Source organism: Pithys albifrons, chromosome 8 (genome assembly GCF_047495875.1).
Source record: "Pithys albifrons albifrons isolate INPA30051 chromosome 8, PitAlb_v1, whole genome shotgun sequence".
Lineage (NCBI taxonomy): Eukaryota > Metazoa > Chordata > Aves > Passeriformes > Thamnophilidae > Pithys > Pithys albifrons.
In genome coordinates, this window is record NC_092465.1 from 7,594,010 (window position 1) to 7,615,984 (window position 21,975).

Genomic DNA, 21,975 nt, shown 5'->3' on the forward strand with positions numbered 1-21,975 from the left:
TCCCATGCAAAAGTTGAGTTTACTAACAGTATCTTTTAAGCGAGGATTTGAGACAAGGTTTTCAGAGATTGCTGATTTCTTTTTCAGTTGTTTACTTGGGCTGGAAAGAGCTGTGTACTGACCTACTGCTGAACCCCAGGATTTAGCTGTGTCTGACTTCACAGCCGTGCTTTTGTACAAAGGGCTTCTGTTCATGCCTGAGGTCTTGTTACATTTGTTGTCATCAAATCAGCAGATTTAATATGCTAATGATTTTGATGTTACAAAAATATCCCAGGTAGTGGAAAAAGTACCATGTTTTGCCTCTTCAGATGCCAAGATTAAAAGAAAAATCTATTCAATTGCTCAAAAATTTCCCTTAATCACAGTAATGTGTCACAAACACTTGCTGTTCATTCTGTAGCAGTGTATCCCTGTTGCAAGAATTACTGAAAGAGAGAAACAGAGTGTTTAATGTGAGGAGAGGGAGACATGGACGGGGAGAGAAGGAAAAATGTAAAAACCATGCATGAAGAATTTTGTTCTGTGCAACAATTGATTCTACTCTTGCTTAGGGCTAAACAGAAAACATTGCTGTTTAATGTATCACAGATAGGCAGCATACTAAAGTCAACCTGTTGGTGTTGAGGTCAAAACATCTTTTTCTTCTTTATTCCAATACTCTGCTTCCTCTAGGAATCCAAAGAACCTAAAGTCCATTTTCTTGGAGGAAAACAGTGGGGATAGTATCCCCCCAACCTAATGGGCTCTCCTCAATAACAAGTAGGAGGCAGGAAGGGAAACAAAAAGTTCCAGCAGTGTCTTTCTCGTGCTTGGAAGGTCAGATCTTCCTTACACAACTGTGGAACAATTTTATTCACTGTTTGGTATTGTTTTGAATTGCCTGTAATAACTGATTATTCTGAACCATTAGAGTGGATGGGCAGCCTTTGTGGTGGCTAATTGTAAATGTTGACTTACCAGTCCCATTTGAAAACATCTGCTGAGCCATCTTAATGAGGTTTTCCTGGAGTGTGTACACATTCCAAATAATTGAATTAAATTGAATATGAGCCCCATGTAATTACAACTGAATTGATTTGATTATATTCCCCACAAGGAAGGTAGATACAAAAGGTTTCAGTAATTTTAAAGCTTCTTGCAGTTTGTAGATGTTATGTGTCTGCTAATTGTCAGTTTTGAAAAATTAACGACATTGGAAGTATTTTTGGTGTGCTTATGTCATCTTTTATAATAGTTTTCAGCAATATCCACTCAATGGCAAATTCCATTTATGCTTTTCTGAGGGTGGATGTGGGCAGTGGGCTTGGGGCAGGTTCTACAATAGCCTATGACTGCAGGCTGGGGATGGATTCAAAGTGAAGCAGTTTTTCCTCCTTACACTCAAACTCTTAAAACATTTTTAGGAATTTTTTTTCTTAACATTCAATAAATCAGTATTTCCTTAACAGAGAAGAAAAGTATCAGCCTCCTAGTGCCTTTTTGTATTGGTGATCATTTCTGCAGTGTTTCTTGTGGGTAATATCTGTGTATGTTTGTTCATAATAGAATGTAGGCAACAAAACAAGTCAACAATAAAAGAAGGTTCTCTGTTTAAAAAGTTGTAAATTACTACTAAACCAGTGTGAATTTTTGACAAAAGTGGTGTGAATGTGTAAACTTTGTAATTCTGTACTCCACTGTTCCTTGGACTGGACCCATAATAATAATACAGTGATCAACAAAGTGATAATAAAGGTAAACCTTTAGGATAATGCAGAAAAGGCTGTCAGAGCATCTCCTGGAGAATAAATATGTCATTGAAGTTTATTAATAGACTTTTATTGCATGTTCCTAAGTAACATATGCATGCTTTTCTAGTTCTAAAGTTAAAAAAGCATGGCATTAAGATCCCCAAACTTGCTTTTTATAGTGGTGAATGTACTCAGTTAGTAACTCAGATAAAAAGAAAGTGCAGTCATAAATTCTTGTAAAAGTAATGCTACTTCTCTGAGATATCATTTTCTTAACTGTAGAAATAAAAGCTGTCAAAATGTTGAAACTGTCCAGCACAATATAATAATATTATATTCATGGGAATTCCCTCTTCTTTGCTATTTTTTCCTTTCGTTGACTATTTAGTTTGTCTTAAAATTTGGGCTAGCTCAGGATTTGATTAAATTAAATCTGCCTATCATGTCTGTGACTGTATCAACACTAGACACAGTAATCCAGCACAGGGACTGAGCTTCTACAGAGATTTAAAAATAGGGCACCAAAGAGGAAGCCCAGGAGTCAGATTGATAATGCGCACATGTAATGGTGGAAATAACATTCAATAAAAATGATAATGGAACTCTTGAGTAGCAAAGGTTGAGTTAAAAGCTTTTCCTTTAAAACAAAATAAAAACCCCACTACCCAGTTTTCGTAAGTCTGCCCAAATGCCACTACCCTGGATCCATGGAGCATTTTGCCTCACCTCTGTGTCTTTGACAAGTAAAGAGTAAGGCAGATCTTGAGCATTTCAGATCCTGTATATTGTGAATGTTCTCTTCTTTTCCCAGTAATCACCTTTGAATCCAGCTATTCAATTGTCCAGCTCTAGCTTTGAACTTTTTCGCACTGAAGAAAGTTGAGGACCTGATCTTTGCTAAGACTTGTGTTCTAGGAGATGGCCTGAATAAGTAATTATTTTAAAGGAATACATGCATGGCTTTATTCCTGTTGCATGATGAAATACAAACACCTAAATGCAGGTATGCTCAACAGAAAAAGTCAAACAAAAAATTAAATATATTTAACAGCGGAATTGATGTGCATGTCTTTTTCTTTAAAGTACAACAATTTTCTCCAAATTTATTTTGCTGTCAATATTCATACATACTATTATGGCAGGATTATTACACACTCCAAAGGGAAGCATGGCATCTTATCCATGTTATCTGTGTTGAGCCCAGATAACTCCTGAGAAAAAGAAAAGTTACAAAAATGGACACCACTAGGTTAAAGTGAATTCTTATTTATTTCTGTTACTAGGTGGTATAAAAAGTCTGTATACAAATGGGATTGAAAATCATATTGAACGACTGTGGCTCAGAAGATGAATTCATGATTCTTTGGAGGATGGTACAGTTTCAGCAGTAGCTGAAAGAAGCATTAGCCTTTGGTGGTACAATGTTTTGAGAAGTCCATGCAAGAGCGATCTGCTGTATCTTTAGCTTATTTTTTTAATAGGCAGTTTATATTCCGTGGCCATTGCAGTTCTGGTTGTGATTCACAATGCTGTCCAAATGTCAAATTTATCTTGCAGAAGTGAAGCACTACTGACCTTGTGTTTATAGTTCGTAAAACTTTAGCTATCGTTCGTTTATATATGTGGCATTTTATCTCAATTTTATGCAATGTGCGGGCAGAAATATATAAATTTTATATGAGATGACATTCATTAGTATATATAGTTGTGAGTTTTAATAAAGCATGAGTGTTGTAATTCAGTCTAATCTGTGCAGTCTGCATGGCTTGAAAACCTCAAGCAAAATTTTTCATCCCAAAGTAAACATGAGTGAAAAAATAGACACCAATAAATTTTTCCCATGGTATTTTAAAAATAATTAACAGTTGGAGCTGGCTGTTCTTTAGAAAAGTTTAAGTTCGACTTTCATAGCTTGAATAGACTGTAATTTTAAAAATATTTTTCTTCAAAATTGGACTTTTACATTTACTGTACTTACACTTTTTTATATTTCCAGACATTAATATAGCATGGATAATAATATTTTTTTAAAACAGGTTTTATATATGGATTTCCATGTTTATGTATGTTTGGACTCTGAAGATAACTGTTTTTACTGCCAAATGAAGTATGGTTTTGATTGTTAAAAAATTATATTGTTTTCATATATTTAAAATACAAGTGTTTTTAACCCAGCACAGTATGATATCATAAAATATTCATTATCTTAGACCCATACTGAATATAAATTTTCAAGGCCCAGTTCAGAAGATGATACTTCACCCCCAACAAATGGTTGAATTTGATGATTTTACATTAATTAATGTGGAGAAAGTAGATGATACTTTCCCCCTGAGCATTACAAAAAAAGGGACTCACTCACACACAATGATTACATTAGGTGAGCTGCTTCAGTTTTCCTTTCACTTCTGAAGTTTCTCCAAAATGCTGTTTCAGTGTGAATACTGTCAGTAAGTTTGTGTCACTTCTCTAAATTGTCTGTTTCCGTTAAGGAATAAGTACTTGGCATTCTGATGGAACTTAGATGAAAATCCCATCTGAATGGGCTGCTCATATTGAAGCAGATTTCAAGGTCAGGATATCAGGATTTCTCCTTGGTCTTCCTCAAATACCTGTTGGCTCCAGTTCTGACCATTGGAACAGAAGAGCATTTCAGACTTCCTATTTGTATGTGGTAATCCTGTAAAATTTTAACTGAAATCAACATGGGTTTTTTTTCCTAAAGGGTGCCATCTGTGCCATCTTCACTTATATCCTCTTGAGGTTATGTTTTTGGTATTTTTTAAGCTCTAACATGGGCTGTTTCATACCTCACTGGATAGACTGGGACATCTTACTCTCTGCTGACTGTGATCCATGACCCTGCCCTTTGGGTTTGACCCTCTGTCAATAATGCTGTCTTAGAAATATCTCTGTTTGGTGGGAAACTTGAACTCAGAATGTCAACTGCTGTCCTAGTCCTGTGGTGTGTTGTGGAACAGCCCCAAGTGTACCCAAGGCATGTACAGCCCTGGGTGGCACTGGGGACAGTGTCTGCCCTTGCTGGGAGTGCAGAGGGAGGTGGTGACCCCAACTGACATTGCATGTCCAGTGCTGGTGCTTGGTCTGTGCTTTGCTGCACAAGTTTTAAGTGCTCTGAATTTATATCTAAGTTAAGCAGCACCAGAGGTGATACTGGTTGTCTGACTTAGTGATGAAAACCAGGCATCCTTACAGAGTATTTTGGTTGATATCACCTGCCTGTCCTGGTTTTAGCTTGCTCTCCTTCATGAATATGAGTGGTTTCTCAACCTAAAAGGAATTCTCAGGGGGAATATTGAAGAATAGATGTTAAATGCTGAGTAGGACAAGTATAGTAGGTCTGTGAATTTTACAGCAGTTAAATCTGTGCTGTAGCTCATACCCATCCATAACTTTTCCTCCCTCTGTGTAATGACTGACCTGTTGCGCTGACTGAGGTAAATCTTGGTCAACTTGGTAAACAGCCAGTCATGCAGGCATCTGACTTTATTATGGTTATCACACTCACCTGTAAATTTAATTGTAAAAAAAATTCTCCAAACTTTAGAAGAAACCAGATTTCTCATTAATTAACTTCTCAGTGATTCTTAAGGTATATTTCTCTCATACTGTGATTGTGTCTGTAGTTGTATTAAGACAGTAAAAAGAATGAATTCTTACTTCTTCATTATTTCTTTATCTACTCTGTTTGATATGTGCTGTTCATATGTGCTAGGGAAAGTCACAGAAATGATAAATACTTAGACAATGCTTGTATTGCTCCTTCAATGTTAGGATTACAGAGCAAAGTTTAAGCCAAATCATAGAGTTTGTATTGTGTCTCCATAAAGGACTAAGATATAAAAGAATGGCTTTGCATTATTAAAGAAAAGAGGAGGCAGAGTATAGTTTGTGTGGATGGTAACAAAGGACTAAGCTGGGCTGCTGGGGTTTATTCTTGACTAAATTATTAACCCAGTCAGCTATCATTTTCACTGACATCTGAAAGGAAGTTTGAACTCTTCTGACTGACTGACTCTGGGCAAGTTACCCACTTTTCCTGTGCCTTTGATTTTTAACAAAAATGAGAAAGCTTTTAGGACGAAACACAGAGCGTAGGAAGTGCCAAATGATTTTGGATGTCTTGTTTCTTTGTTAACCAACAGTAACACTTTCTAAATGTCCTTGGTTTCTCGAGGTGGAAATTTATTGCTGTGAAACCTGTGTCTGTTTAAAGTAGACTTGGAAAAAAACAGCATATACAGTGCACTTGATAGTTCTGAAAAACTTTTGTAATGTGTGGATGTTATAAGATACTGTTCAAGTGCCTATTGCCATTATTTGCTGTTGGGGTCTAGAGCAACTCTAACTGTGTTTGACTTTTTATCTCTGTAATTATAATAAGGAATTAAGTTATAAGAGTAAAGGAATGTTAGATATCTTTATATTGTCAGGTATTCTACAGAGTACAGGGAAATGTGATTTTAAATTCACAGTTGAAAACCATTGTTTATTATATAGCATGTTTGTGCTCAAGGTACATTCTTCTTTTAGATTACTGTTAATACACAATCTATTAGATATATTACCATTTTTCAGCCCTTAATGCTTGCCAACACTTTAGTTCTTGCAGTTTGTATGTTTTGACACTGTTTATAAGCAGATGCTTAAAACAACTCTCTTGGCAGCAGCAGCTTCTTATAAATAATACATACCCAATAGTACAATGAGTTGATTGCTTACATTTTAAGTTAACAATAGCTTTTTTCTCTATCTTTAATTTTTCATCAGTGGTAGACTGAAAGATTTGCTCCCAAATGAATTCAAAGTCCAGAAGCTTTCCACTTGTTCAAAGAGGTGGGGATATAATCTATAAAATCAAGATGTATTTACTCAAATTTTAAAATATTTCCGATTAGCAAACAATGTTAGGAGTCAAACAGTGCAAGTGATCACCCACCAGGTAAGGATTTGTCCCTCTTCTTCCCATGAGACTATTTTTTATTTGGAGTTGCATCAGTGTAAATATCAAAACAAAAAAGCCTGTACGAAGATGACTGTGGCCTTTATTGTAAAATGAGTTACCATATTCCTTCAGCAATTCCAAATATTGTTGGATTTGTAATTTTTGCCTTTCCAAACAGTAAGTTTATTTTTTTGGCATGTTTAGTTTATGCCATTTGCAGGCCAAGTGATTTCTCAGACCGTGCAATGTGCTTAGTGGCATCACCAGCGAGTGAGAGTTTGGGATGATGAAGAATAAGGAAATCTATTACACTTTTTTGTGGGATTCTGAAATCACTTTGAAGTGAATCATTAGCAATGTGCTTAGCAAAGATATAAGAATACTGTGTTAAAAAAGAGACTGCCAGCATCTTTATTTTATAGTAATCTTGAGTGTTTAGAAGACACTAATGAAAAGGTGGATAATTTAGAAATTGCTACTGTAGCAGTTACTTTAAAACTAATGTGAACAGGGATGATCTAAAGTAATCCAGTTTCATTTTAGTTTCATTTTACACTCAGTGCCAGGAAGGTGACATTGCTTTCATTTGTGTCAAGTAGGGTTTGACCTCTCTGGGCCATGTCTGTAATAAACATGATCTTTTTTCCTTGTGACTACAAAACATTAAAACCTGAGTGAATTATTATAATTAATTATTATGTAAATATATTATTATTATAATAGAGAGCTCAGCAGAGCAAGAAGGAGCCTTAGGTGTGTTCCATACCCAGAGGTTATACTGCCTTTGCAAGCTGGTTGAGAGTTTGGTCTTTCCTCCTGCCCAGCTGTGGGTATAAAAGGACCTGACGTAGCTTCCTCTCACCTTATGGGATCCCCCATCACACACAGGATTCCCTGCCCTTTGGAGTGATTTTCCTGCCCTTCCTTTCTGAAGAACACATGGAATGTTTGAAGCTTTGACACTGTGACATGCTGCTGTTCAGCACTTACCCTGCATTCCCAACATGTCCAACCCAGTCTCTTTTTTGTGTACCATTCTGTGGGGTTTTTTGTTTGGTGTTTTTTGTTTTCTTTTTTGGGGTTTTTGGTGGTTTTTTTTGTTCTTATTGCCCTTTCCTCCTCCTGGACAATTGTTTTTTCAGAAATCTATCTTTTGCATTGTGATAGTGTGTTATAAGATAATGATTGTTTTCTTTCAACTTTTTATAATATTTAATTAAGGAATCAAAAGGATCTTTTGATTCTTGCTTAAAAGGAAGGAAGTCCCTCAGGAGAACTACTAAATTATTTCTCAGGAAGGCAGGTTATGAGGCTTTGTTTCCACAAGATTAGCTGAAATACATGCTGTCTGTTCACTTAGTCACAAAGGCCCTGATTCCATGAAATGAACTGTTAAGTTGAATTGAGCGACTGCTGCCCAAAGTTAGGCAGTCTGGCAATAATTAATGCCAGTACAGTTTGAAACTGGCACATATAGTAGTTTGTAGTCATCTAATTTTTCTGCATTCCACTGGCATAAACTCAGAATCTTTCAAAATGCTGAACTTCTCTTACAGCTATTTCCCAAGGTTTTTTTTAGTAGACTGCCATATCCAGTATCTGTTCTGGAAGTTCAGGATAAAAGTGCTGATCTAGTTCACAACAGAAGCATTTTATTTGCCAAGTCAAATTTTCAGGTGTCTTAACAGAAATGTCTGTATTCCTGAGGTGATCTTACATTTTCACAGTAGCACAAATTGCATGAATAAGGTTTGTAGTAAACTGGTGATGTTCATATTTATTATATCTAATGTTAATTTCTGAAGCTAGAAATGTAGCTTAAATATTCTCTGTTTGCAGTTCCTTGGTTAAGCTTTTGCCTGGGGAGTGTATTGGCCTTCTTTTCTCTGTAGTAATGCTGTTCCACTTACCACAAGTTGAAAAAGTTGAGGATATGACCCTAAAATGGAAATTCCTGAAACTTTCTGTGTACCCAATATGGTTTGTATTTCAAAGGGTGCTGGAATATGACCTACTGCCTGGGTGCATGAAAGCTGATTAAAGTTGCATCTTCATGGATTTATTCTGAATGTTGCTTGTGAAAGGTGAAAGCACAGACATGAAGGTCTTGTCTTTTCAGTGGATGCCGAGGATTTACACTTCTCAAAACTTTCATGTTATCTTAGACCTGATCATGGGAACAGCCTTCCTCCTGAAGGAAGAGAGGGAGTTGATACTGGAGGGTTTTTTTCTGTGTCTGATGAATCTTTGATTAGTGGTATTTGATTCACTGGTATTTATAATCATCATAAAGCTGTTATGAAATAGAAACTGTGAAATCAATTTTCAGAGGAAAAGTCTGAAACAAAGCTGCAAAGGTATCCTATGACATTGGGAAGTCTTGAAGAGGGGCTTCTTGAATCTTAGGCTGATGTGTTAACTGCTGGATCTTCCTTTCTGAAGCAAATGTGGTTTGAGTTGATTTTGTTCCCTGGTTTAGATATTGTGGAAAAAGTAAATCCTAAATAGTCATGCTAAATATTTTTACAAGGGAAAAGGAAGGCCTGGTAGGAAACACTGATAAACTTCACAATAAATACTACTATTATAAATGACCTATGTTTCATTATAGTCACATTCTATGTGAAGTAAACAGGGTAATGTTCGACTAGTGCATTATGTAGAGATTTTTGGAGTACATTTTGGAAGCCTCACACAGGGCTCTGCCCACAGGATTCCCATTAAACACAATGAGAGCTGCGTGGCTAAAATCCTGCAGAGCTGTTGGCAAATGTATCCCGTGCTGTGCTGGAGACAGATGATTAAAGAATGAGTGTTTGAGCAGAGAGGAGGGAATGATGTAGTGATTCTCCATTTAGGCCTGTAGTTAGACTGAAAATCCTTCTCTAAACCCTGCTTAAATGCTCTCCTGTTGTGTTACACCCCACTCCAGCTTTACTGGATGTACATTTTAATGCCAGGCTTCAAGAAAATCTGCTCACACCAGCCCTTGGAAAGCCATTGGTTCTTTGGTACCTTGAGTTAATGGCCAGAGAATAATTACACATTTTTCTCTAGAAGATGTCTCTTAATTTGGTGAGAATGCAGGTGCTCTGGCACAAAGGGATTTGCAAAGATAAGGTGCAACTTCCCAAGAGCATTACAGCAGATTGCCCAGAGTAGCAAGCTGTGCTGTGGGAAGGAACTTCTGTTGCACGCAGCAAACACGAGCTCCATGCAGCTTAAGTTAGGTGCCCATAACTTAGAGAAAAGAAGTGCTTAAATTACCCACAAGAGGAAGAAAAGAAAAAAGGATGAGAGATTGAGAGAAGAAAGAATAAAGAGAGAAAAAGAGGCGAGAAAAACATAGTTACCACTCAGAAGGTCACTTTGGGCCTTTGCAGTTGGCTGTACAATGTCAAAAAGGGGATAGAATTTTCATATGAATTTGATTTTTGGTGTAAGATTTAGGTTATTGAACCAAACCAGGAATGGTTTCTTGAATGTTTGTTTATTTAGAATCCTGTTAACACCATTGGTAACTAGTCTTTTGAGTCATTAAGTTCGCAAATAACATTTTAAGTGAAGAAGAATAAGAGCATGTAGTTAAATTTTAAAGTCTTTGCCTCTGAAGGCATTGGAGCATTTTGTTTGGTATTCAGTATAATGGAACTTTCTGAACAACTTTAAGGGTATGCATACTTAGGCAAAAGAATTGTATCTCTCTGTACAGCAATAAATAGGCAAGATCATTAGCCATTTAATCAGAAGAATTATGTATTTTACATGGTTTTCATATAAGTGTTTGACTGGGGAGTCAGAGAGACTGAAAACAAGTCATGATGATTTCTGTAAAAGGAAGAAAGAACTCTCTACTATCTTTAGCTTTCTTACAGCTACTGTTTGTACTCTGGACAGCAAGGGTGGGTGTCAGCACTTCTCAGTCAGTGCCTGAAAGCTTCACAGTGAGCCATGTAGAGGAAAATGCAACAGCTTGTTGGTGCTGTGGACGGTACTGCAGATCTCATTGACAATTGACCTCATTTTCATCTCACATTTCTCTTGTATCCACTTCTAGCCCAGAAAAGCCACCTCCCTCCACAGAGCATCTTTTCTATTCAGGGGAAACACAAAAATGTATGTGGCTATGTCAGGTGGTCTTGGTACCACCTTGAAGCTGTGACTCAGAATTGAACAAGAGCCTTTCAAGTCTGAGCAGCTTTACATTCCTGTAAGCAACTTAAAGTCGCAGTGGTCTGTTTGTATCAGACAGATGCAGATATGTGCAAAATTAAATATGTGTATTTGGAAGAGCTGGTAGATGTATCTATCTACCCATACATTTGCAAATATGTAAAAACAAATATTTGTTTAAAATGCAGAAAATAAGAAAAAATAAGAACCCACCATTATTTGAAATTGGAAATATTTACAGTCTGTTTGTATAGTTGCCTGTAATTTTTTCTGAAGCCCTTAGTTGTGACTGTTTCTGTTGCCTCCAGCATGAATATAGTTTGAACTTATGAGCATATGTTTAAGCTGACACGAGAAATAACTTTCTGTATGTGTCTGGTTCTATCCACTTATAGTTAATGAAAATATCTCCTGTCCTGAGGTCTCAAGTATGTTACTGGGGAATTGTAAAAGGGACACTCTTTCAGCTGAAAAATCTTTTCAATTGCCTATGAGAAGCTTTTCTGTGAGGCTTAGTCTTGGACTGGCTTTTGTTTAATCCTCCATGCCTGTATCTTACAAAATCAGATACAGGGCTGGTGATGGAAGACACCCATACAGTCCATATGGCATTTGTCTATCTGTCAACACAGAAATAAACATTGCCACTGCTTTCTATTGCAGCTCAGAAGCTTTCTGCTGTAGATAGAAGTTTGATGAGTGAAATCTGTATGACTGAGACAATGGAAACACTTCCAACATTTCCTGGCTCAGATGGTAGTTAGAGCAGTTTCAGAGAAATGTCAGACCTGCCATTGCGTGATAACAGAATTCAGACTTGTGTGGGAGCAGTGCTATGCCAATGCTGAGGCCTTTCAAAATCCTGCACTACTTATCTGAGGCTCAAGGAATGTACTCATGGTTTTTTAAGGATACCTTGAAAATTTCCATTGATTTCGATGGTCAGTGGTTCAGCAAAATAAAAATTGTGCTCAGTCTTTCAATTCTATGTAATTTTAACTGGTGGTTTGGTCTAGGAGGCAGAGCACCTGATTAGGTTGTCCACTCAAAAGAAGGATCCTTGTCTGCTCCTGTGACTGGAGCTTGAGACCTGTTTCAGTCTAGCATGGCCATGTGATAGTTGCTCTCGTCATGCTCGAGAGGGTTATGATGCTACTCTTTCTTGGCCTGAGGGCAACAGCTTGAGTGTGCTTGGAGTCCGGTTTTGGAATGAGTGGTTTGGATGAGTATGTGAAAAGAGCATGGCTTGTGCAGTTGGGATTTCCCACGTGCAAATGCCACAGGGTTGAACTGGCTGCCATGAGCCTGTGGTGGGGAGAGGGCAGGGATGGCACTGTGGGAAGTTTGCCATGACATTTCTGCATTGATAAGCACCTCTACTGATGAACACAAGGAATAAACATAAATTATACATTGCATGTGTGTCTTTCTGTTGCTGTTACAAAGGATGTTATTACTTTATTTTCCAGCTGAAATATTAAGGCTGGATATTGTGCATTCTACAGGCATTGCCCAGCATAGAGCTATAAGGGATGTATGTACCAATGTTGTATCCTAATCAGAACTGAAAACCCCTTGGGCTTTAAAGCCCCAGCACTTCCCATCTGTCAGTTCTCTTTTAAGTTTATCACATATCTGTTTTCACTTCTCTCTTTTTTTAGTCCATTTTCAATAACTAAATTCTTTGAAGAAGGTTGTGTCTGTGTCCTGGCAACCTGCCCTTGAAGCCATGGGCTAAGAACCTGCTGCAGGGTCACTGCAGGAGGTGCACTGGGACACCAGGCTGGGACACAGCCCTGGGGAGCAGGGGACGCTCCAGCTTGGGCACCACTGTGGCTTGCAGAGAGTGTGGAGGGGGTCAGTGTGGTTGGCAGGTCCCTGCACAGCCTGCAGATGAGCCTGCAGGTCAGGGGGAGAGCTGTTGCTAATGGAAAGCCCTGGGGCCAGAGGGGCGTGAGCAGAGTCTGCAGTTCAGACAGACACTCATTTAATTGAAGTCAGGTAGAAGGAAAGACACTCCTACAATGATGCAATGAACAGGAACTGCTGTCAATGAGCTTTTTTTGTTTCTGTTTTGTCTTGTTAAGCCACTTTGTTATTTTCCTTGTTTTAAAAGATCTGGTGCCTTATCTAAACTATGGATTTTTTTATTTGTTCAGGGGAAGGGCAGGAGGTGTTTGTTTACTTTGAAACCTTTTGGTAGTTTGAGGAATTCACTGTAAGGAGAAAGTCTAATCTGATCTATTTTAGAGCTTTAAATGAAGTGGTAAGGGAAGTGAGGTGCAGATAACCCCACAGATGAAACTCAAACTATGAATGAATAAGAAAAAATATTTATCTGGGAGCTGATTCAGAGAGAAGCTTTTTGTTTGGCTGGATTATGGTTTTGGTGAGAGAGTTGAGAGGCTTGGACAGAGTTGCAGAATTCTACCACCAAGGCCAGACAGATTGCTGTCTCCAAAGAAACAGCTGAAGTCCAGCTGGCGAAAATACCAGCTGGCTCACATGTGACCCAAGAGCTGAAAGAGCTGAGAAACCACATGTGAACCTGTTCCTTCCTCTGTGATCAGATGGTAGGGAGGACTGAGACAGGAGCTGAAACCCAGACCACATCTTAGTAAAAACAGAAATCAAGAGACTTAAATGGGAGACTGCCCATGAGAGAGGCAGGAAGCTTCACTGACTCACAGATAAGAGCCAGAAGAGTTCTGCACTTGGTGCATGGCATAAGGAGAAGGAAAAAGCTGATACATAAACCTCAGCTGCTGCAGTAAGATTCTGTAGAAACCTTTGGACACATCCCTGTAAGACTAAGTCAGTATCAAGCTGAAGGAATACTTGTGACATACATTCCAAACAACCAACCAAGTACTGTCACATCAGCTTGAGGCTGATGAAAAGGGAAGGTGATATCACCTAGCAAGAGGTAGCTGCCAGCCTGTGGAAATCTTGAAGGAAGTAGGTCAAGGGAGAAGAGGTTGAAACTGTCCTGCACCTTCTAGTGCTGGAACGACTATGTGCTGCCTGTCCCTTGGAGGGGGAACTGTATAAAGGGGTGTGTGGGATGTGGCTGAACAGAGCATGGGCTGTAGGGAGCATTTCTTGATGACAGTACTGGGAGAGGCACAAAAGGAGCATGGGGTCTGACTGTGCCGTTACTGCGGGATAGCACGAAGGTTGTGCCTGTTTGTGACACAGAGTGATGGTCCTGAGAAAGCTGAGAGGAAATTCAGGAGCTTAACTGCCCAACAGTGATGCATCAACCCCAGGGACTGCCCAGCCTGGTCTGGTTGAAACTGTACTCTGGCACTTGCTGTGAGTTGCACCAGGAGGGCCAGGCAGGAGATGAAGGTGGCAGAGCTGTCCCAAAGATGACAAGAAGCATTAAAAGCAGGGCTCCAGCAAAAATACAGAGGAAGCTCATTCTGCCAGCTTCGGCACATCAGCATCTATGCACTGTGGGCTGCTCCCTGGGCAGGGAATGGTATTTCCCCCTTACCACAAGTTCCTTTGGCCCCTTTGTCCTAAAACACTCAGAAACAAAGCCAAAATAAATGTCTGTTACAATTGGATTGATTTCCTGGTAACAGCAGAGGACAAATGGCATATTTTAAGTGTAGGAATGTCTGAGTTCTTTGCAGGAGGAATAGCAGCAGGAACCTGCAGATCATGAATTCAAGTCCTCATCTTTTTATCCTGATGTGTAATTAATTTTGTAAATGACTCAACTCTGGCTTAAAACTGTTTGGATTTGTCATCTTGTTCCTCTACCCAGCAGACTGGTTCAGAATCCCACTTTTTCACTGATTAAAAACATCTTAATTCCAGCCTAAATGCATTTCCAACTCATTTAGTGAATCATTTGCCTTAGGTTGATGTAGTTTTCTTTCACATTTTTCTCACAGGTTCTTTTGTGTAAATCATACCTTGTCTCTTAAGCCCTTGGTCTCTTTAAGTTTAGCATAAGTTGTTTAGTATCTTCTCATGGCACAGACTGTCATTTCTTCCAAACAGCTTCCGAGCAGTCCCTTCATGGAATCCTCTCTGGATGAGCAGCTCCTGAACACTGATGATCGTAATTGCAGATAATCTTCCAAATGGAATCTTGACAATGCTTTCCCCAGTAGCATTTAATATTTTATGTTCCTTAAAGTCTTATATTTAATGAACAGATTCTGTTTTCTGAATGCCTCATTTCTTTTCTTTTTGTGCTTTGAGAAATTTATCCTTAGGTTAGGCATGGTGGAGGACTGTTGCTCTACTATAAACTGACATTTTGCCAGGAAACTTAAGCTTGTGTCAAACATGAGTTTCACTTACTCTTCCCCTGAAAACAGAAAAACCAGGATTTTTAAAAAAATAAAAGTTGAATGAAACACTTCAGTTTGAAGTAAATGTCAATATTCTATTCAAAGAATACATACAAGAGAAAATTTAATGGTACTAAGTGAGATGCTTCACATGAAAAGACAGTAAATAAAATACTAAAGAAAGGAGAAAATACATGTTCTCAAATAATTATTGAAGAATGTAGACTCAGAGGTGATGAGCTTTAGAAACTGGTTTTGCAGATTTTAACAGCTTGATAGTTATGTAAGACACAGAGAATCCTTGGCAAACCAGTGTTCTTAGCACAGTCCAGCAAACAGGCAGAATGCACACGTGGGGATAAACCATCCTAGATGTAATTGGGAAGTGCTTGATACTGGAGAGGGTCCAGCTGGGATATTAGAATCATGGCCAAGAGGAGATAACCTTTTGTGGTTACCAGAAGGCAGAAAAATATGGGTTGATGTGTAGCAGTGGCCTTTCATAAAGCTCATAATTTTTCTGCTTCACTTCCAAAATTTGCATGCCCTTTGGAGGCCTTGTTCAGGGAGCAAAACATGGGATCTCAAGCTAAATTTATAGAGGCTCAGCTATTCTGCATTCTTTAAATAGAGTTTATAGTAAATCATCCTGGCATGTACTGTCACTGTGGAGAGTATTTTAAATCATAGTATGACAATCACTCTTCAATTAAAGTGCCATTAATTCATGCTTCAAAGATTCTCATTCATAAGAAACCAGTCTTGATTATCCCCCTGTTGCCAGGTTTGGTTAGGCAGTCCTTCCTGAAGATGGACAACTGGAATGCTGGTGAAGAAGCAGCAGCTTCCAAACTGCAAGAGCACTGGCCATCAGAGCTTTGCAGTAAATTTGACTGTAAGCATGTTTGACCTCCCTGTTTGGCAGAAACTAGTTTTCTCTAACCTTTTTGAAGATATTCCATGGGTACCCAAAGCTTGCAGGATCCTCCCACTCCTGGTTCCATAGTGACATGACCACACACTGTCTCTTGTGCCTGTGGTCAGCTCTTACAAACTTTTATGATAGCTAAAAACCCAAAAACAACGGAAGTCTCAACTGTGTTTAGCTGAGGTCTTCATCATGTTGCAAAGATTATTCTATTGCTTGGAAATTTGAATGCTGGTGGGAGGTGTTTCTGATTGCCACAAGAAACTGTGTGCTCACCAGTCCCTGTGTGCTTGTCCAACAAGATGGGCCTGTGGTCCAAAAGAGATCTGAGTTTCACTGAGATTCAAGGACTTGTTGAATTTAAGAATTCTTTGTGATTTTTCTGAGCTGGTTTCAGTGATCATAGTAATATGCAAGTAGATAATATTTTCATTAATATTATTAGGTTTAGATTGAAAGGTGTGATTTAGTGCTACTTAAATCTATTCTTTCTCCCCTTTTTACTTGTTTATTAATTTGGAAGAATGTTGCAGAGGACTGGAGTTAGAATTGCATATGCATAAACAAACAATAATTAAGAATTCCATTACACCATTAATTTAAAAATAAAATGATGAGCATGTTAAGAAATTAAGTCTTTCAGTAAGAACTGCACTGGAATTTATGGTATGAACCAAAATGATTAGTTCTTTCATGTAAAAGGCATCTGATTAAGGTCAGCCTATGAGCAGAAGTGGTTCCAATCTGCAACTGAAAAACTGCACCACTGTCTGCACTAGAGATGAGAGCTGGCTTGTTTTTATGCACATTTGGTCAACAGATGGTCCAACTACTCTGTGGGCATTCTGGCAGTGTGGAAGTCTGCACATCAATGACAAAAAACCATCATACAAATAAGTAGAGTGTCAGTGTTCATCTCAGTAGAATGAACACCCCATGTCGGGTTCTTGAAAAGTAGCATAGTGGGCTGACTTGAAAGGAGAAAACCTGGAATAACATCATACTGTTGCTAAATTAGCCAGTGCCAATTCATTCTAATAAGGCTGAAAGAACAGAAACACTACAAGGCTCATATAAAAGATAATGGCCTTTGGCCAGAGCAGTTAGCTAAGGTTTGTGGTCTTGCTGGATTGTTACCTTGGAAATAAACAAATAAAAAAGGGATACACTGTGAATAATTCTTCTGCTCAACTGCATTTGGAGAGAATACTACTCAAAAGTCATGTTTCCCTAAACACAGTGGAAATAAACAACAGCAGGCAGTTTCTGGTCTGACATGCCTAGGAATACTGGCTCTTTTTTCAAGGTCACTGTTTTAATGTATAGGCTATCTGGCAATATGACTTAAGGTATTTCTTTCTCTCTCCTGTTTTCCTGTCACCCATATGCCTGTGCCACAGCAGTTTTCCCTTCTCCATCCCCTATTCCAGCTGAGATGTTTTTCCAACAGTGTCAAGGGACTGAGACTGCTTAAAAGGAAAAGAGCAGAAAATATGAAGGGGACAATCGGGAAAAACTGTTGCATCCACATTGCTGAAGAAGAAGCTCTAGAATGGGGAGAATCTGTGCAGGACATGGGAAGTGGGGAGAAGCATCAGGCCCTTTGGCTGGAACTGGCACTCAGCATTTATTGTTGTGAGACCCAGCATCTCTGTTGTGTCCATCAGTGCTCTGGCTTTTGATCCTTTCCCTCCTCTTACCGTATGTGCAGAGTTGAAACCAGTGGTAGACCCAGGCCCTTTATTTGAGCTCAGCCTCAGGGACATCTCCTAAGCCCGTGGGATTTAATTTCTTATCAGTCTTGAAAGGGACCAGTGTTTTATAAGTGGCTTCCATGATTCCCAGCAGTCCTGTTGTGAGAAGGAGCAGCACTCTTTACTCTGAGCAGCCTCCGTGCAGCACAGTCAGGGTTATTGGCAGCCTTAACTTGCTTGTTCAATGTGTGTAGATCAAAGACAACTTTTGTTGTTGTCTGTTAACACCTTCTAAAATGGAAGTGTGAACCTTCCTCCTTTCACTGGTGCAGCTGAGGTTGATTATGTTTTCATGAGAGGGTGGTACCAGATTGTAGCCTGCACTTGGTTTTTACATCCCTTTGAAAGGGCAGAGAAGGGTGAATGTGTTCAGCATCTGTGCCCCCATAAAGCAACGTCCTGGCACACATTGATGCTCCTCCAACACTGCAAAAAAATACTAGCAATGTAATAGTCTGTCTGAATTGCACACACCTGACTATTGGCTCAGAATACAGCAGTTTGTGGGGTTTTTAAATCTTAATTGATTGTTCCCAAATGGCAATAATTTTATCATGGTGTTTGGTTACACTGTCAGCAAGGTGATGTCTTTTGCACACATTTGTAACTGAGCTCCTGTAGGATTTTAACAATACAACTAATTACTGTGCATATTCAAAAGACAGAGGAGTGCCCTTAATGTGTTATTCATACCATGGAGCATGAGAACATTATAAGGCTAGGATTGTCTTTAAATATTAATTTGATGGTAGCCATGGATGCATTAGGCTCTTGTAAAGAACAAAACCACTGAGTGCAACTCCTAAATTTTTTCCATACAGTTGACTTATATAAATATTTTTATTCTTTAGAATGGAGGAGACAGTGAGAAATCTGCTACAGAGCCAAGGATCCCCAGGCCAGCATGGAGAAGGAACTGTCAGTATCATGAAGGTATATCAGGTACTAGTGACTTATTACCTGTTTTCTTGTGACAGAAAAGTTCTTTAAAACAGAAATCACACTGCTGAGATAAATGTGTCTGGCATTGCTTCCTCTATTTGGTTATTAATTATGAATACTTGTAAGTGGTAATTGGTACCACCTACATTTCCCAGCTGTTCTCTCACCAGAGTTAAGGTTTTTCACTTTTATTGTCATTGTGTTATCGGCAGTTGTTGCTCCTCATAGTTCACAGGGGACAGAGAAACTAGTTTTGAAGACTTTATTAAAGCATTTAATATTTTAAGTCATATGTTCCAGTATGCCTAGTAAACAGATGTTTTTGATAACTTGACCTTCAGATTGATGGATAATTTTATTCACTCATGTTCTTACTGGGTCTGATGATTCCATATCAGGCTCTGTAGTTTCATATCGCTGCTTGTGGCAGGTGCACTTTATCACCCTCACTTGAGGTAAAAGGAGATAGTGCCTCAGGAAAGAATTTAAGAGAGAAAGATTTTAAGCAACCAGAACTCTTCATAAGACAGGATAGTTTTACTTTTTCCTAATGTGCTATTGTTTTCTGCAATCAGTGAACCTGAGATGGTGGAAAACCTTTTTAAGAGTCTGGAAGCAAGAGTGAGATACATTCCAGTTAATCGAATATTTGGCTCATGAGTTCTTAAAAGAATCCTCTTAATCAAGTCAGTCCTATGCTGTATTTTTTTAAGTAGAATAAGCATTCTTATAAAGCATAAAATACTGAAATAATACATTCAAGTCTATACTAGGTAGTGATCATTCAGATAAAATGCTTTTCAAAAATTCTGGTTATATTAGTCCATTCTTACAGCTGATGAATCAAAAGTGAAGCAATATAGCTAAACAAAAATGTACATTATAGAGTATCACAGTAATTAAATTTTCATTTTAAGCTTGGATTGAAAATAAAGGAATCTTTCAGATTAACCTTCCAAAATAATCAAATTTTCTTATTAAAATGATAGCCTGTAAAATTTAATTTCAGGACAAATTAAACTTTTTGTTGAAGTTATAATAGAACATCGTGCTCTTAGAAACTAATGCCAAAGGCATCTATATTTTATTCACTATCCTTTGGGGATGCAAAAGTGAAACTCCCTTTTCTTAATTCAAACTTTAAATCTATACATCCTGCTCTGAATTGGGCTTGATGTCAGTCTCTCCTTAAGGTGAATTCCTTGTCTGTCTGTTCATAATAGACACCTGGAATGATTTTATTATCTGCTTTTCTGTGTGCTGTCTCGCCATGGAAACCTCAGTAGGGTGGTACCACAATTAGGTTTTGTTTTTGCGCTCTCAAGAAGAAAAGCAAAGAAGTACTCCAGTTTCCTTTCATCAAATGGAGGGTTTGGGAGCTCTTTGTTTTGTGCACTGAACTGGAAAAAATAGCTATATGGTCTTTGAAATTTGAAATTTTGTGTGCTGCCTTCCTAGAGGGGAGATAAACTAGTCATTCCAATTTCAGTGCTTGCATATGTCTATGTAGTTTTTTCACTGTCTTTTATTTGTTTCTTAATTTTTGAAAAAATAACGAAATTTGTTATGATCTTGGTTTTTTACTTGTTTGGAGTCATACTACACACACAGCCAGGAGAGTGGGTGCCATGGTGTGCTGTGTGTAGTATTGCTTGGGTTTATTTGCTGATCAACAAAAGAACAAGGCAGTTCTGTCCAGTTAATGATGGCAAGAACAGTTCTTTGTTTTCCTTCAGCTCTAACAAATAGCCCCCTCCACCTGCAAAACTGTCCCCTGTTTTTTTCTTCTTTCTGGACACAAGGTTTTGTTTGAATCCTGGGTGGTAGTCAGGGTGGATTCCCCAAACTGGAGCCTTTCTTTATCATAGAGAGTGAAGCTGTCTCTGTCCCAGGATCTTAAACCTGCATATACCTGGTCCTCTGGGATTATTTTAATTTTTCACGCTGCTTCCCTCCCTTCCTGTTCTCTTCTTATTCCTGGGAACATTTGCACTCATGATAACACTCAGATTCTATTTTAGCTATTTTCATTTCTTCCATATTGCCAGCATGCAATCTTCTTTGCTTATGAATTTCCTTCCCTAATCCGTGACTCAGAAGCAATGAGGTTTCCTTTCCTGGAGGAATAGCTGGGCTACTGCATCATGCACCAGTCTGGGACTGGGAAGCAGGTCCAAAATGCAGAACAGTGTCTCTTTGGCTCACTCATTCTCACATCCCTTTTGTTCACTTTTCTGAACAAATAGCTTGTTCTCTGGGAATTTTGAGGAATGTGTTTCTGTCCATGTGCAGAGGAGAGCATTCCTGCCCTCATATGGCTCCCTGCTCTGTGGGTCAGGGATGGGGTCACTTGGGCTGAGCTGTTATCCAGTCACAGTAAAAACTCTGCAGTGTGGTGTAGGCAGCAACTGAGTGTAAGAGTAAAAGCCCATAGCTGAAAGGCTCTTCAAAACAGGGAGTTGACAAAGAATCTCTGGTCTGAAATGTTTACCAAGTATTTTAGCATTGAAAAACATATTAAAAAAGCATTTATATGAATCATTGATATGTTACTGAAATCTGCTTTATGCAAAACTTGGATGAAAATATCATGTAAATAGATGACGAATTTTATTGCAGACATTGTGTCCACATTTGTCAAGATACATCAATATTGCAATAGAAGCACTTCATTTGTGTCTTTCCAAATGTATTCAGACAGTTTTTTGATATATTTGTAAGGGTAATTCACAATAGGGAATAGAGCTTGAATGTAGAACCTAGGTAATGTTTCTTAAAAGCATAGATGCTTTCAGGTTTTTGGGATCATGATAACAGTATTGTCAACCCATATTTGTAGAAGAAGTATAGATGGGAGCTAACATAAAAAAAAACATTTTTATGGTCTGAATTTCAAGTTATATATATATATATATATCTTCATATACTTACACAAAACTTATTGACTGTATAAATACGAACATTGTTTTGGAAACCATCATCTACAATCAGTTGCTTTACAGAACATATTCTGAGTCTCACCCATTCTCTGGGGTATTATCCAAACTATATGATCACTGAGTGCAGTAGAGCAAGGGATTTTACTGCAGATTCACAAGCATGGATTTCACAACAAATGGAGGTAAATGAGGTGATCTCCAGTGACACTTATCAACATATGTCGCATATT

The 21,975-nt window shown here is 38.4% G+C and overlaps 1 protein-coding gene across 3 annotated transcripts in view; it reads left to right on the forward strand.

Annotated features, from left to right (window-relative positions):
* Nucleotides 1-21,975, forward strand: part of NCKAP5 (NCK associated protein 5) — a 205,899-nt gene that overhangs the window by 51,409 nt on the left and 132,515 nt on the right. For all 3 annotated transcript variants that reach the window (XM_071562747.1, XM_071562748.1, XM_071562749.1), the window contains exon 3: nt 18,716-18,806. In XM_071562747.1, the coding sequence (XP_071418848.1) occupies nt 18,716-18,806 (91 nt within the window). The remainder of the gene's footprint in view (nt 1-18,715; nt 18,807-21,975) is intronic.